This window comes from Cotesia glomerata, linkage group LG4 (assembly GCF_020080835.1).
Source record: "Cotesia glomerata isolate CgM1 linkage group LG4, MPM_Cglom_v2.3, whole genome shotgun sequence".
Lineage (NCBI taxonomy): Eukaryota > Metazoa > Arthropoda > Insecta > Hymenoptera > Braconidae > Cotesia > Cotesia glomerata.
Genome location: NC_058161.1, coordinates 24624897 through 24642538, shown reverse-complemented (window position 1 = coordinate 24642538; position 17642 = coordinate 24624897). Strand labels below are relative to the sequence as shown.

The window sequence follows — 17642 nt, the reverse complement described above, 5'->3', positions numbered from 1 at the left end:
GTATCATTAAATAACGATCAGTTACGATCTATCGAAATTATAAAAAGAAAATTTTTATCGTTTCACGAATAAGTACGTGAACTTATCAACAGTAAATTTCAGTTTAATACAAATTTCTTTTTTACATTAAATTTGATACTATCATGAGTACCCTGTATTATTTGCTTACTTTTTTTATTGTAAGCTCGGCAATTTTCGTGGAAATTGTAAGTAACTTTATGAATAAATTGATTTTTTTTTTAAATAATTTTTTTTGAAAAAAATTTTTAAAAATGTTGCAAGTTTAGCTTTTTTAATTTTTTACACTACAATTTCAAAGAAATTATTTATCTACATAACAATTTTTTTATTTAATTTCGAAATCATCTTGAGATGTCTGCAAATTCTAGTATACATTTTTTTAGAATTCTCATCCACGTATAATATCTGAAGCCGAAAACTCATGTGCAAAAGAGCACAATATTAATATAACGTTAAGTGAGTACATGTACAATGGCACTAAAGACATCAGAATTAAAATTGGAGAAGACAAATTATATTGTGCCATAGGATGTTTCCTGAAAGGCTATGGCATGGTATTGTATTGCTTATTTATTGAATTAATATGCATAACAGTAATAAAATCGAAGATTATCACAATTTTTTGTACATAATGAAGTAGATAATTATTTGTCTGATAGATTACGAAAGAAAGTATCTTTGATGCTTCACGCTTTTTGACTTTGTTACCGCGCCTGGCGAGAGATCTCAAATTGGATGATAAAGCAAAGAAAACTGTTAAAGCTTGTGACAGAATCAGTAAGAAAAAACATTTATTTATTAAATTATTACACCATTGTTTGCGTAAAGTTAAGATTAATTAAATAATAATGGAAAAAAAAAATTTATTTTTACAGAATCGGAATGTCCTTGTCATACAACCTTATTGGTTTCAAATTGCTTGCCACCGGTATTAAGAGAATATTTTCAGAAGAAACAATGGCTATAATTTTAAGTAAATAATAGATTGTATAAATAAATTATTTAACATAGTTGTGAAAATCAATATAACAAAGTATTGAAAATAAATACACGGAAAAGTAGTGATTTAAATATCGCATCAGGTGATGCTAAAACTTTACCACTAGTGACGCAAACTGATGCCAGGTAATTCTAAACGTAACACCACATAGCGACGCAAAATCTGTATCTAATATATTTTTAAATGGAACTTATCGACGGCTTCTATATACGGAAGCCGGGTTGGCTCATTGGTGACTGGTAGACTAGTAGCACCGGACACGGGCACTTCCAACATGTGCGGGATAAATGCAGATTTCTACCTTATCCCGGAATGGTCATTAAGCTACGTATACTTTTCATCTCTGTCTTTGAATTGTCAAATTCTGTGAGCAGCGTTACTTTATGCATTAAGGTTAGGTGTAGCTGAAGTTTTGTTTATAGCGAAATGAGAAAGCAATAAAATAATTTCAAAGTAAAAATTAGAAATGAGTTTCGTTAAAATTAAAAATGAAAATGTTACCGTAAAATTACCTGTGATGAACATTTTCATTTTTAATTTTAACGACCCTGATAGCCAAGTTGGCCGCAACTTTCTGTCAATCTACTGCCGCAACTTGTCACCAACTTGGCGGCAACTCTTGGAAAGTATCTCGGTTGGTGTCAACTTGTTCACCAAGTTGTCACCAAGTTGTCGGCAAAAGTTGCTCTGAAACTTTTTCACACCAAGTTGACGATAAGTTTCTCAAGAAATTTGGCGACATATTGCGGCAGTAGATTGGTCTCTTTTTTCTCAGAAACTTGTAGCCAACTTGGCGCCAACAGTTACAAATTCGGAAGTTGACCGCAAGTTGTCGCTAAGTTGGTGGCAACTATCTGACACCAACTTGGTTGGTCTGAAACTGTGGCTATCAGGGGAAACTCATTTCTAATTTTTACTTTGAAATTATTTTATTACTTTCTCATTTCGCTATAAACAAAACTTCAGTTACGCCTAACCTTAATGCATAAAGAAACGCTGCTCACAGAATTTGACAATTCAAAGACAGAGATGAAAAGTATACGTAGCTTAATGACCGTTCCGGGATAAGGTAGAAATCTGCATTTATCCCGCACACGGACACATGTGCAAGCATGCACGCGTGCACATGTTGGAAGTGCCCGTGTGCGGTGCCACTAGTCTACCAGTCACCAATGAGCCAACCCGGCTTCCGTATCTATACTCTCGTCTTGGTTACTATAAAGAGTACATACGTATGGATAGGAAATTTTTACTGGTATTTCTATTGAACATTCTTTTAATTTTCAATGCACAAAGTCATAGATTACATATTTCTTATTGATTTACTATCATTTTGAGAATAATTATGAAAAAGTTTGGAAAATCCAAAAGTGCACGCCTCATGACGCTCATTCATTTTTTAAGAAAAAAATTAATTGTGTAATTGATTGAAAAAAAAAAAAATTATAATTAAGTAGTTTCTTACAGAGTATTTTATATTTTTTTTTAAATATCGGCGCCCTTTTTTCTTGTCATATGCGCACGCAGTCTAAAAAAATCTAGCTTGATCAAGTGCACCATAGTTTCCACGTGACAAATAAGAAAAGTTCGTTTGGCTTTGTACGGTTGTATCGCGTAGTGATAGTGAATTTTAATAAAAATTCAATTAAAAAAAAAAATACGTAAACTAGACCACTGATATGAAATACGGACCCAGTTAATCGAATTCTTAAACTAATAAAAAAGGTCCGGTCTTGAAATATCAATTTGTTCGGGAGTAATCGTTGGTACATCCAAAATGGGGTGACATCCGGACGTCCACGTAAAATTTTTTTCAAAACGTTTTTTTTTCCAAAATAGCAACATGAAATGATTTTAGAAAGTAAAAGATGGTTTAATTTAAGTGTTTTTCCGGTGTACATCTACTTATATCATTGTATAAGTGTAATATGATTGGGATAGAGGCATTTAAAGATCACAAAATTGCTTGACCTTGACTAGTCGAGTATAAAGCACAACCTCACGCGCTTCGCGCTATGAGGCGTGCAAAAAACAAATGTAAATAACATAGATATAACCTGTACTGAGACTGAAAAGTATAATTCGTTTTCGTATACGCCCAAAAGTGATATGAAATTCATACCACAGTGATACAATTTTTGTATCACCTGTGATTCTAAAATTAAACCACTCTTAAAATGCAATTTTAATATCATTTGTGGTGTAATTTTTAAATCAATATTTTTTTCCGTGTAATTATAATAAATTTGGCTTATTTGAAAATGTATGCATGTTAATTAATTGATGTTTTAATAAATGTTAAAAAAAAAAAAAAAAAATACGAAAAAAGGTTGACTCCGAAGGCCGTCCCTGCAACTTCCCGCTAATTCCATATCTATACGCTTAACTTAAGGAGGTACTGTGCAAAATCACTTTTCTTACAATATTCTTCAATTTTTGAATACGCGTACTTTTAAGTATCCTCTATACGAATAAATTTTTTTTAATAGTCCTTGCGATGCTAATTTTCGAAATATTAGCAATTAAAAATCGTACATTTAACATGTATTCCCTATCCTGACCGTAGTTAGAGTGAACATTTTATTGAATAACAACCATACTTTTCTTAGGATTTTTTTTAAAAACTGAGAATATTTAATTGAAGTTATAACAAGTATTTTTTATCAAAAATAACACGAACAAGCGATATTCATTTTTTTATAAGAAATGTTTAAAGTTAGTGACTTTCGATATTTTACGTGAGTGGAAGTAAGTGACCAATAGCCTGTAAAGAGAGGTAGCACTAGTGCGTGAGAAAAAAACCAATAGCCCTAACCTATTGGTGTCTTTTTCTTGGGGCAATACCTCCTTAAAATTACACTTATGACATTTTTGAGCACTTCACACACACATACATACAGACATGCAGACACCATCGCGAGAATAGTCAGAGAAGCTTCCGAGGACCTCAAAACGTCGAGATCTGATGAAAACTCGATTTTCGAAAGAAGGAGTAAAACCAATAACTTCCCGATTTTCGAAAATTTTCAATTTTCTTCGTGGGAAGTCTAAAAACTGTTCTATTACCTTTTCATAAAATTCTATAACTTTTGTCGAAAAATTTGAGAATTAATTTTCATATATTTTTGACCATCAATAGCGAGTCAACAATTTATAAAAATGATTAACTCTCCCAAAATATTTTCAGTCAAAAAGTCATCATTACTAGTTATAATTAAATTTCAACCACTTTTCAGCCCGATCCTTTCCGAATTAGCTAAATTTTTTTTTACCTTTCTTCTCCAATAGATATATTTTCCAGAAACTTCAAAAAGTTCTCTTACCCAACCTAAATATATTTCTAAATTTTTCATAAAGAAGGCTTTTACATTTTTTTGTCAAATAGCTATAAATTATTTAAAAATTAACTAATTGAGACGTTTTTTATTTTGGAAAATTTTTATTTATACATGTGCTTTCCGAAAAAAATATAACAAAATTTCAACATATTAAAATCTGAAATTTTTTACTTTTTCGAGAAAAATCATCGCCTTCTCGAATTTCGCCATTAGAATATTTTTTTTAACTCAAAAAAAAAAATTTGTAATTAATTCCGCAAAAAATGCCACCTAACATGGTGGTCTAACTTCTGCTACTATCATATTTTTACCAATTGGAAAAAAATTTTGAGGATTTTCGAGGATCTATGAGAGACCTCGGAGTTTGGAAAATTGAGAAAGAAAAAAGAATTGAAAGTGGTAATAACAAAAATTTAATGTCTCTTGGCTTTACAGTTTTTTCGATTGGGTCGGTCAAAAACAATGTCTTCTCATTTATTAGTATGCATACTGAATTTATTTTGAAACTGTCATCAAATAAAGCAACTTTATTAATATATGTGAAAAAAAATTAGGAAAATGGTTGACCCTAAAGGCCATCCCTGCAACTTCCCACTAATTCCGTTAATACCTGGGCGCTTAAAATTGCACCTACGAAGTTTTTGAGCTCTTCAAGCTCAAAAATACAATCTATGAGTTGTTTTGAGCTCTCCAAGCTCTAAAAGATACCTTTTCTATGCTTTTGAGCTCTTTGAGCTCAAAAGTCTGATAAAAGTTTCATAAAAGAACACTATTTTTTGAATTTTTAAACCGATTTTTACGTGGTTGGCGGTATTCTACGCAGTTTTTTAAGCCTAATAAAGAATTTTTAAGATTAAATTGTTCAAACTATAAATTTCGGAGTAATTCTGAAAAAACACTTTTTTGGGTTTTCTTTCCTGCACGATATCTCTCGAACGAATCAACCGATTTTGACCAGATTAGCGGCAAACGACGAGGTTTTTTTATGTTAAGAGCTGATTAGTTTTTGGAGTTGATTGATAAAGCCGTTTAAAAGTTATTCAAAAAAACCACTTTTGAAAAATTTTTTTTTACAGTTTTTTTTAGATTTTTCGAAATCCATCGGTCCGAATCAGTCCAAATTGTATTCAAAATCTAAGTTTGGCCACGCCCTTCCGGATGGCACCAACTGCGATGAAATCGGTTCAACCGTTCAAAAGTTATAAGAGGTTTACATACTTACACAAACACACACACACACACACACACACACACACACACACACACACACACACACACACACACACACACACACGCCTGGCGGAAGAAGCCAAACTCCCACCGGGCGCGTCCCCAGGTGGCGGATAGGGGGGGTCCTAACCGGTCGTAAGCCCGGCGGATTGAGGAGAAATAAAATAGCCCTCGCGGACCAAATCAGGCATCGGAGCTGAAGAGTAACAGCCACCGTCCGTGTATCCTTGTGGGTCGGAGAAAGCTCGCTGTTCTTCGGGGCAGAGGGTAAGAGCGAAATAAAATAGCTCTCGCGGTAAAAAACGAAAACTCCCCTTTCGGCAGGAAGGGTTGGTCACACCATCTGACCTAGGGTCACGTACGCAAGCGGATACGGTGACGCTGCTCGAAAGAGATGTGCGAAATGATCTTTACAGCGTGGTGTACGTGGTAACTCCCGGCATCTACGTGCCGCACCTACGGGAGCAAGAGGAAGCCGATGAAGGAAGCAGGTGCAGGGTCAAAGCGGTTGAGATTTCCCGCTTCAATGACCGAAAGCTCTTATAGCAATGGAGGTAGCTGTAAGAGTGATCACCCCTCCACTTCCGGAGGCATCGCGTTCGGAGACGACCTTTTGCTTTGGAGTATCACTCAAAATCATGGAAGAAACGAAAAAACAAGAAAAGGACAGGAGTATTAGTGGGCCTCACGCCCAAGAAGCAGCGATTACAGCAAACGCTGAGATGAAGCGGACGCAAGCGCTGGAACGCCTCGAAAAGCTGACCAGCGAACTGCATGAGTTTGTCCAATCAAAGGTCAATATCCATGAAGAGGTAAAGGCCAAGGCAACCGGGGTAGTTAACGTCCTTCGAAGGTTTAAAAAACTGGACGAAGAATGGCAGTCACCTCGACAACTCACTCCTCGTCTTACGCCGGAGAAGAGCAGTCAACTTACTGTGGAGATCGAAGAATCAATGGACACCGGAGGCGATGGTGACGGTGAATCTGATGCTAAAGACGAAGGCCATACTTCCAACAAGTCTAACAAGAGGAAGGACCGAAACTCCCCAGATGGAATAGATGGGCGATTGACGAAGAGAAAGGACTTGAAACGAAGTTCTCCGAAAAACGTGATGAAGCAGAATGCCGAAAAAAAAGACGCGACTGATTGAAAAGATGTCCACACAAGGAAAGAGAAACGGAGGCTAGCCAAAGAACAGCTCCCAAAGGAGCCTTCAAAGAAGCCCAGGCCGGAGCCTAAGCGCAAAAAACCGCTCAAATGGATCAGACCCGACGCACTGATTATCCGCCCGGCCGAGAAAGCAAAGTACGCCGAGATTCTGCGTCGCATAAAGAAGGACGTCCCTGATGAGCAGGTTCGCACAACGGTGGACAAGATCAACAAGACCAGAAGCGGGGACTTGCTGATTACGATTTCGCGGAAGAGCGTGGACAAAGGCCAAGGCCTGCAACAGACCATCGCAAACATTCTTAAGGAGGAGGCCAAAGTGATCTGCAAAGGGCCACAAGAAGACATCGAGATCCGAGACCTAGATGACACCACAAGAAAGGAGGATATTTAGGCTGCCCTGCATAAGGTAACCAAGGAGCTCTGCGAAATAACACCAGAGACAATCAAGATCCGCAAAGCCTACAGAGGTACCCAAACCGCTGTCGTGATACTACCGGCTGCAGCAGCTCAGAAGATATTAGAAGGAAGCGGTAAAATCCGAATTGGCTGGGTCAACTGCCGAATTAGAGCCACGAGGAAACCTAACCAATGTTATAAATGCTGGCATTTCGGGCACCACGGATCCCAGTGCAGAAGCAAGACAGATCGATCCAAGCTATGCATCAGATGCGGCCAAGAAGGACACAAGATTGTGGACTGTAAAAACCCAGCGAAGTGTGTATTATGCGCGGAAAATAAGAGCACAGAGAACGCTGCCCATCACGCCGGCACATACAGGTGCTCGGTATACAAAGAGGCACTCCAGAGAATGACAAGCAAGCAAACATGAGGATTTTACAGCTTAACCTCATTCACTGTGAGGCCGCGCATGACCTGCTCGTGCAGACCGTGCGTGAATTAGAGCTTGATTTAGTCATAATAGCAGAGCCATACAGACACCTGAATAACCAACCTTGGGAAACTAACAGCACCACCAAGGCTGTCATCTGGTCCTGTGGCAAACATCCCCTCCAGAGCATAGTGAGCAATGATAGCATCGGCTTTGTAGCAGCGTCTATTAACGACATCCGTTTTTATAGTTGCTATGCACCACCTAGCCTTTCCATTGCCGACTTTACTGACTTCCTGGATCAACTGACCGAAGACGCAAAGCAATACTACCCAGTAGCTATAGCAGGGGACTTCAATTCCTGGGTGGTAGACTGGGGCAGCCTGCAGACTAATGCGCGAGGCAAGGCACTACGTGAAGCAATGGTCTCACTGGACGTGGTCCTTCTCAACATCGGTGAGACACCAACATATACCAAGGGAGAGGCTAGTTCAATAATAGACCTCACATTCGTCAGCAGCAGCTTATTGAAAAGAAACTATTCTTGGGAAGTCTTAAACACCTACACCGCCAGCGACCACAGTGCAATACTTTGGGAAATATCGGCTGGCCGGAACCCTCAAAGAGCAACTAGACAAACTAATGCAACTGGATGGAAAGTGAAAGACTTTGACTCGGAAGCTTTGGTAGTAGCCTTAGACAGTGACTCGACCATCATCACAGGAAATGCTGTAAAGAAGACGAAGGACTTAATGACGAGAATTGCCCAGGCGTGCGACACCTGCATGCCCCGTAAGCGTGGCATTAATAAAAGACCATCGGTGCACTGGTGGAATGATCAGATTAACGCCCTTCGCACAGCTTGTCACAAAAAGAGAAGATTATCACAGCGTGGCCACTGACGACCTAGCTCTGCGGAGCTGGTCGCAGAATACAAAAAGGCCTATCGAGAACTGAACAAGGCTATCAAAGATAGCAAAAGACGCTGTTGGAAGGAACTCGTCGATGAGGTAGAAAAGGACTCATGGGGCAGACCGTATAGGGTGGTCATGACCCACCTGAAGCGCCAGCCAATGCCATCACCTACTTGTCCACAGCTCCTGGAAAGAATAGTTTCTACGCTGTTTCCTCGACAAAGTAAGTTCGGCTATTCTTCATTGCCAGTAAATCGAGAAGACATTCCACTTGTCACAGAAGAGGAACTGATGCAGACGTGTAACCGAGTAGGGAATAATAAGGCGCCGGGATTGGATGGAATCCCGAATATTGCATTAAAAACAGCTATTAAAGCAGCGCCAAATCTATTCTTACCTACGATTCGTGCCTCAAAGAAGGGATTTTTCCTAGAAGATGGAAACAGCAAACACTTGTACTTCTCCCTAAAGGAAAGAAGCCACCGGACGAGCCATCATCCTACCGACCACTCTGCATGCTGGATACAGCGGGTAAGATATTAGAGCGTATAATGCACCAACGAATAGAAGTAGCCGTCGATCCACTCCTAGCAGAAGGCCAGTATGGTTTCCGGAAAGGACGATCAACGCTGGATGCGATCAACCTGGTGGTCGATACAGCTAAGGAGGCAATCGCTGGAAAGAGATGGGAACGTGGCAAAAAGAAGTATTGTTTAGTGGCTGCCTTGGACATCAAAAATGCCTTTAATTCCGCTAACTGGGACTGCATCATGCGAGCTCTCGAAGATAAAGAAGTGCCAGGATACCTGCGCAGAATGGTAGCAAACTACTTTACAGACAGTCCTCAAATATGACATGAAAAACGGTCCAAGGGAGTACGAAATAACCGGAGGAGTGCCACAGGGCTCGGTTTTGGGTCCTTCGCTGTGGAACATCATGTATGATGGTCTCCTGAGAATTGCATTACCATCAGAGATGAAACTTGTTGCATATGCCGATGATGTAGCGGTAGTGATTGTCGCGAAACACTTGGAAGAGATCAATCTGGCTTTCGATATCACATTTAGCCGGATTAACCTATGGATGGAGATGATGAAGTTGGAGTTCGCCAAGCACAAAACTGAAGCTGTGCTCATCACCAGCAGAAAAACAGTAGAAAACATCAAGCTGAATGTCGGCGAGCAGGAGATCGCATCGCAACCATTTATCCGATATCTGGGGGTGACGCTGGATGCCCGACTGAACTTTAAGCAACAGGTCGAACACGTAAGTGCTAAAGCATCAGCGGTGCTAACTAGTCTATCAAGACTGATGCCGAATGTTGGAGGCCCGAAGCAGAGCAGGAGACTATTGCTGTCGTCAGTAGTCACATCAGTGTTCACATATGGAATATCCGTTTGGGCAGACGCGCTGGAGACCCAAGAATCATGGAGGAAAGCCGAACCGGTCTACCGATTAAGTGCACTGAGAGTTGCAAGCGCCTTCCGCACAATATTCGAGGAGGCAGTGTGCGTCATTTCTGGAACTCTGCCTCTTAGAGTCCTAGCTGAGGAAAGACGGAACCTATACCACCGAAAGAGGTCATCTACACTGAGCGCTGAAGAACTGAGACTGAAGAGCGACAACATAGTATAGCAAGATGGCAACAACTATGGGATGCTGCGGAGAAGGGAAGGTGGACTCATCGACTTATACCAAGGATTGACGTTTGGCTTAACCGGAATCACGGCGAGGCCAACTACTATCTGACCCAGATGTTGTCAGGACACAGCAGTTTCCGGGAGTACCTTCATCGCTTTAAGCACGATAATTCCCCAGAGTGTCCGTCTTGCTCAATAGTTGCTGAAAATGCGGAGCACGTTTTCTTTGAGTGCCCTCGTTTTAACCCACAGCGTGATGAGTTAGAGAAGATCCTGAACAAGAAAATCACACCAGAGTCAATAGTAGAAGAAATGCTGTCATCCGAAGCTGCCTGGAACGCCACAAGCACGTTTACCACCGAAGTGCTTGCATAGCTGCGTTCCATTGAAAGAAAAAGGGCAAATGACAGAAACTAGAAGGAAGGAAAAATAACACCTTAGCCACCAGAAGGAATAGCAGTAGCTAGATCCTCCCCTCACGAAGTAATGCCTGACGGCGGTTTCCATGAGGGATTAGAGGAAAGAAGAAAAGGGGTTTAGGGTTTAGTGGATAGGGGCGTTAGCGTCGAGTTTTAGTATGACGCTGCGTCGAGTCGCCACATATCCAGGCCGAACAGCTATGCCTGGAATCCGTAAAAGGGATTCCCCCCCCCCCTAAGTTAAAAAAAAAAAAACACACACACACACACATACAGACACATACAGACATAGTGACACTCTCGCGGGAATAGTCAGGGAAGCTTCCTAGGACCTCAAAACGTCGAGATCTGATGAAAACTCGATTTTTGAAAAACGGGGTAAAACCAATAACTTCCCGATTTTTGAAAATTTTCAATTTTCTTAGCGGGAAGTTGAAAATTATTGCTATCAAAAGCCGACCAAAACTGTTAAATTATTAGTTTGAATAGTACAAGCCTTTATTAAATTTATTTCTCACCGACTTTCTAAAAATTACAAATTTCTTCATTTATGATCGTGGATATCCAACAAATCAACATATTAAGATAAGTAATTCAACAAGTATTATAAAATAATTTTGTGTGTCATATCAAGCCGGAAGTATAAGCACTTATCTTTGAATCACTCAAGGCGAATGACTTCTTCAACAACAATTTTTTTCTAAGAATCAGTCACCCAAAATTGTTTTTGATATCAATGACGATTGTTACAAGTTGCCTAATTTCATTAATAGCACGTATTTTTTTCTTAAAAATCAATATTGCTTGAAATAATTATAACATTCTAGGTTGCATTAATTACCAGGAACGGTTAGGTATGACACTAAGCTCAAAGCACGTGCATATGATATTATTGATCTGAAATATTTTTTTGCATTCTGCCAATGACCATCGAATATTTTAATACTATTCTAATACAATTGTTAGTCTTGATATACATTAGGTACTAATTCAGATTCACTAGAAGCTTTATGATAAATGCAGACGGTACCAATCAATTTCTGAATAAAAATTGGTTCGTTACAAACAATCGAGGTCACAGTCAATTTTTATCTCTTTGGATTGTTTTTTAAGATGTTAACATCAATAATTAATAACCATTTCTTTTAGTTTATTAATCGTGGTTTTTTGAGTTGCGTCTCAACAATCGGCAAGAGATTCAGTGACAATTAGCTTTTAGAGTTACACGATCGAAAAGAAAAAAGACATGTTCATGCATGGAATTGATAGCATATACGTGTCACATACTATTGATTATTATCTACTTTTTTTTTTCAATGTAGATAGAGAATACATTCTATTTCAATAGTAATTGGAAAATATCCATCTTACTGTAACTCCTTTCAGGCAAATAGAGATAACAATAATCTTCAAATTTAAACAATGGTTTTGTTAAGAAATAAAACAATTATAGATTGAATCTAAATATGATTGAAGTCATGAAAATTAATGATTTGCTAAGTATAATTAGACAACTAATTTTCAGTTATCAAAGTATCCAAATTTAAAGTAAATCAATACAAATTTATTAACGGAATTAATTAGCTACCAATTCAAATTATTGCAAGACGTCTATTAAGCAAAAATATTAAAATTTCTATTTTTTGCCACGGTCAATGCATAACTTGCAAATTATTATTTTTCTAATCAATATTAGTTATAGCAGAAAAAAATCTCCTAGGTGACAGCAGAAATAAACAAATAAATCGGCGATGCAGCAAACGATGAACCAATGCAAGCACCGAAGTATAAGCAGTCATACGATGCGCAAAAACTGTTCTCGGTCTCATTGGATTATTAATCAACCAATAGCAATGTTCCACAACCTCTTTTTGTAAAAATTTTCTCTGAAAAGAAGAAATCGCATGCGTACATCGCAGTTCTAATCTGCACAAAACAGATTTTTCTGGTAACCCGTTTACTTTTGCGAAAAAAGTTTTTGATTACCAACGAACTACCGCATAAAGTCATCCTCAATGACTGAATCACTTCGAATTTTTCTTTCAAAGTAAAAAGACGTATTAACTGTTTACATCTCGCTAGATTTATTTTTTTAACGTAATTGAAATTAATTCAAAATTTAAATTATTTCATATTGACATTAGATAATTTTCCATCCTATTTTGTTGTTCCTTCAACTTTTTTGATAATTGCAATGATGTTGATGAACAGTATAATTTTAAGCGTGTGAAAAAATTTTTTTGGCACAAGAAATTTCACTTATTCCAATAAAATTTTCTTGCTTATTAAAGAAATAAGTATCTTGATCCAAGAAAATTGATTTAAGTCAAGAAAATCTTGTTGTTTTGAGAAAATTCAGCCTCTTGCTCCAAAAAATTTAGTTCTTGGTAGAAGTAAATTTTCTTGTCTTGAGAAAATTTCTCTCTTGCTCCAAAAAATTAAATATAAAGATAGAAGTAAATTTTCATCAATATTTTTATTGATTAATATGTCAAATGGGAAGATCAAATAATATTTCATCATTTTTTTTCATTCAATATGTATAATTGCACGCTAAAATAATATAAAATGGGTATCAAATATTCGAGAGAAAAATTTTCTCAAGGTGAGGAAATTTTTTTCTCAGCTGAAGTAGGTGGCGCTACTTTCTTAAAGTATCTAAAAATCTTGATCAAATATAAAAATTTATTGTATCAAGTATTTCTGATAATTTGAATCAAGAAAAAATTACTTCCACCAAGAATAGAATTTCAAGAAAAATTTTTACTTCGGCCAACACAACTTCGGTCTTCTTTCAGGCACACAAAAATTTTCTTGAGCCAAGAATTTTGTTCTCCAGTCAAGAAATTTTTCTTTCTTTGTATGGATTTTTTTGATAGGATGTTGTTAGGGCAACAGCTTAATTTACTGACGTATTAAACTGGTACGTTATTACAACTTGCCTTATGTTTCTTAAGAGAATTATTAAACTTGTTATAAATATATTTAAATGCACTATTAACTTACCTTAAAATCCACCACAGTATCAAATTTCCAAAATAAAAACCCATAATTTAAAAGATTGTTCGATTTATTACCACTTTATCGACTTAAATCAGTACATACATACATAATATAATTACTCGAACATTTCTATATTAATCGAATACATCTCGAGACCGTGTAATATCTCTAATTACTCATTATTCATTAAATAAATAGTCACATTACATAACAACCGCTCATAAAAATTTCCACACCCTCTCACTTAACATTCACAATTTTTATAAATAAAACTCTAATTATTTACAATTGATAACTTTTTTCACACTCGACATTGACGTTACATATTACTTTGTTAAACTCTATTAATATTGAGCTTGGTCTGGTCCATATAAACAATAATAATAATAATTATAATAATTAATAAATATTTTTTTTTAATCTTATATTTAACAAAATTATTACAATAAATTCCGAGCGATTAATCGAATTTCACTGCAATAATTAATTAACTATTTAATTACTCTAATTAATAAACTTTCGAGTTTTATTAATAATTTTTAAACATATCTCTATTAATATATATATTTATATTTTTTTTTAATAAGAAAAAAAATTCCCTGCCGCTTCTTTTCACGTCCAGCTCAATATTTTTTTCTTTAATTAATTAATTTCTATTTATATCAAATCGTTAATCAACTACTTAAAAAAATTATTAATCATTAGGAAATTTAGATGATTAATTAGACACTAGATCGTCGTCTAAATTCGTTTTAGTACAGTTGTCTATTAATTAATTAATTAATTAATTAATTCAATAAATTACCATTAACACTTTTTTAAATGATTGATTTATAGATTAATCAATTAGTATATTTAGCTGTTAATCATTAATTATTATTAATCTCTCAGGCACCAGTGAGTATTAACATACGAAATAAATAACAATAAAACTTAGATTTTTAATTATTAACATTCATTCATTCGATTAATCATTTATTAATAAGAGTCAATTCATTAGATTTATGATTTAGTTTATAAAATTGGGCTGCGATTGTGCATTAGTTAAGGTCTATTTAATAAATTAACCATTTTTTTATGTTTTTATGTCAATCGTTTGATTATTCGGTCGATTAATCGATCAATCGAGAGATTGATCGATTAATCAGGCGAATTGCGTAAAATCCAACTTATTTATATAGATAATTACAATTATTAAAATTAAAGTTGAAACAATTGGTGGTGTAGGAGTAATTAATCGATCGATTAATAAATTAATCAGTCGATTATTAAAATAATCTAATGGATTTAGAGAGATAGCAATGGAATATAATGGAATTTTATGATTAATATTTCATAATTTAGAAAATTGGAAGTATAAAAGTTATTAATCGATCGATTAATTTGTCGGTTAATCGATCGATTAATCGGTAGATTTGTGTAAAATTAAATTCAGAAAATATTAAAATTTTGACCAAGACGAATTGGAATTTGTGATAGTAATTTTTGTAATCAATTAATTAATTGGAGCATTAATCGATTAATCGATTAATTTTTTTAAAGTAGTGATCAAATTTGACTGGATTACGGGTTAATGTCAAATTAAATATAACAAAATTCAAGATAAAGATAAAATGTGAACTAATCGATCGATTAATCGATGTCGATTAATCTATGAATCTATAGATAAATCTATGAATCAATAGATTAATCTATGAATCATTAGATAAATCTATGAATCGATAGATTAATTTATGAATCGATTGATTAATCCGTGAATTGACCGATTAATTTATGAATCGATATATTAATCGTTGAATCGATAGATTAATCTTTGAATCGATAGATTAATCTATGAATCGATAGATTAACCTATGAATCGATAGATTAATCTATGAATCGATAGATTAATCTATGAATCGATAGATTAATCTATGAATCGATAGATTAATCTATGAATCGATAGATTAATCTATGGATCGATATATTAATCTTTGAATCGATAGATTAATCTATGAATCGATAGATTAATCTATGAATCAATAGATTAATCTATGAATCAATAGATTAATCTATGAATCAATAGATTAATCTATGAATCAATAAATTAATCCACGAATCGATAGATTAATCCATGAATCGATAGATTAAGCTATGAATTAATAGATTAATCTATGAATCAATTGATTAATCGAGTAAAGAAAATTATGTTGTCTAGAACAATTCAACCCTTCCATATTGATGACAAAAACTTTTAATAAATTGATCGAATATTTAGTCAATCAAATCAACAGATTAGTCGATTAATTAATCGAATAATCTTTTTCTAAATTAAGAAATTTAACATTCAAATTCATTAAATATTGTATAAAATAAACTTAGAAATTGTTAATCAATCGATTTATTGACTAATCAACAGTACAAAGTGTTAATCTATGGATTGATTATTTTACAATGATTCAATGAAGAAAATCAATCCTAGAAATTTCTTATACGGAAAATCAATATGATTAATCTACAGATTGAATCGATCGATTATTAAATCGATAGATTAATCCTGATAAGATTAGTAACTTTCCTAATCAATTGTGGAATGATCAATCGACCAATTAATGAATTAAATAATCCATTATTTTTATCCGCTGATTAATCGATGGATTTAATTGATAAATTTAATTAATTATTTATAACTAAATTTTCAGGTAACTAATCGAGCATTGTCTCAAACTAATCGACGATTTTCATTTAAAATCATAAAATCTCATAAGGAAATTCATAATAATTGCTTATAAATTATTCTTCAGATTATTAATCGATCGATTGATCTTAGAATTCCTCGATAAATTTTTCTAATTAATAAATTTAATATTAGAATCCATCAAATCACTTTATGCCAAATTTCAGATGATTAATCGGTCGATTTTTTCATCAATAAATCGATTAATCAATCGATAAGTTCTTTTAAAATCATATCGATTAATCCATCGATTGATACATTTTCATTTAAATCAAAAATTCTTACAAGACAATTTACGAAACTTTCGATAAAGAATATATCAAGATAATTAATTAACCAATTAATCGATTAATAACTAAACACCACCATAATTACAACCATTAAAACCGTATAATGATAAATTACGGCAGTCACTATAAATTCTACACTCGAAAAATTTTAAAAACACTCAATAAAAACTTCACAATAGTCATTTCGTTAACAAAAGATAAATTTCAATAATTCGATTAAATAATGATTAATGCGCTAGGAACCGGGACTCGGAGTCTCGTGGCTGCGTTTCCTCTTGCCGATGGCTTCAGCGAGCATCTTGAACTCCCAATCGTTGGGTTTGTCACTGTCAACAGAATTTTCCTCATCATCGCCATCTTCATCGTCGATTTTCCTCTGAGGTAGATCCTCGTCGGAACTTTCAATGTCGATCGCAACGTCTCCCCGCCAGACCGATTGCGGGGAAATTGACCTCGGCAGATCTTGGAGCTGTAGCGTTTCCTCCTCAGAGTGTTCCTCCCAGGAGCGCCTCTTTCGACAACGCTGCTCTACAGTCGGTATGCTAGATCGCGTCAATGACGACCGCGCAGATCCCAGCACTGTATCGACTGAGCCGTCTCGCATGAATGGATGTTCCTCGTGGTTCCGCAAGGTGTCCTCGTCCAAGGAAACGTCCAGGTCAGTACTGTCGTCCCCTGAGTCCAGATTTTCGTGCCCGCTGCTCGATCGTCCTGGATTTTCACGCTCCAATTCGATGATCCGGGATTGTAGTTGCGAAATTACGCGGTCTCGCTTGTGAATTTCTAGTTCTAGAGACGAGAATTGGTGGATGAATTTGCTCTGCATTGCCTCCTGAAATTTAAAAAATTATTTTTAACAATAAATAGAAAAAAAAAAACAATTCAATTTTTCAAATTTTGATTCGTAAAAAATATAGTATGTTATTTTTTAACTTTTAAATAAGAAAAAAAATCGAAAAAAAATTTTTTTTATGTCTTTGACTTCAAGATCTCAAAGTAGAATCATTGAGCTTCAAAATAATGTATCATAATTGATTTTTACTTCAATATTAGTTTTTATTTTCAGTGCCT

General features: G+C 35.4%; 2 protein-coding genes across 5 annotated transcripts in view; one reads left to right on the top strand and one right to left on the bottom strand.

Moving 5' to 3' along the window:
- On the top strand, positions 1 to 1110 carry LOC123263774. The gene is made up of 4 exons (XM_044726743.1): positions 1 to 206; positions 405 to 575; positions 681 to 798; positions 897 to 1110. The coding sequence occupies exons 1-4, from the start codon at positions 144 to 146 to the stop codon at positions 986 to 988; spliced, it is 444 nt and encodes a 147-aa protein (XP_044582678.1). The 5' UTR covers positions 1 to 143; the 3' UTR covers positions 989 to 1110.
- Positions 1111 to 13614: 12504 nt separating this feature from the next.
- LOC123264374 (cyclic nucleotide-gated cation channel beta-1-like) overlaps positions 13615 to 17642 on the bottom strand; it is a 245303-nt gene continuing 241275 nt past the window's right edge. For all 4 annotated transcript variants that reach the window (XM_044727647.1, XM_044727648.1, XM_044727650.1 and 1 more), the window contains one exon: positions 13615 to 17403. In XM_044727647.1, coding sequence (XP_044583582.1) covers positions 16807 to 17403 — 597 coding nt within the window. In that variant the 3' untranslated portion in view covers positions 13615 to 16806. The remainder of the gene's footprint in view (positions 17404 to 17642) is intronic.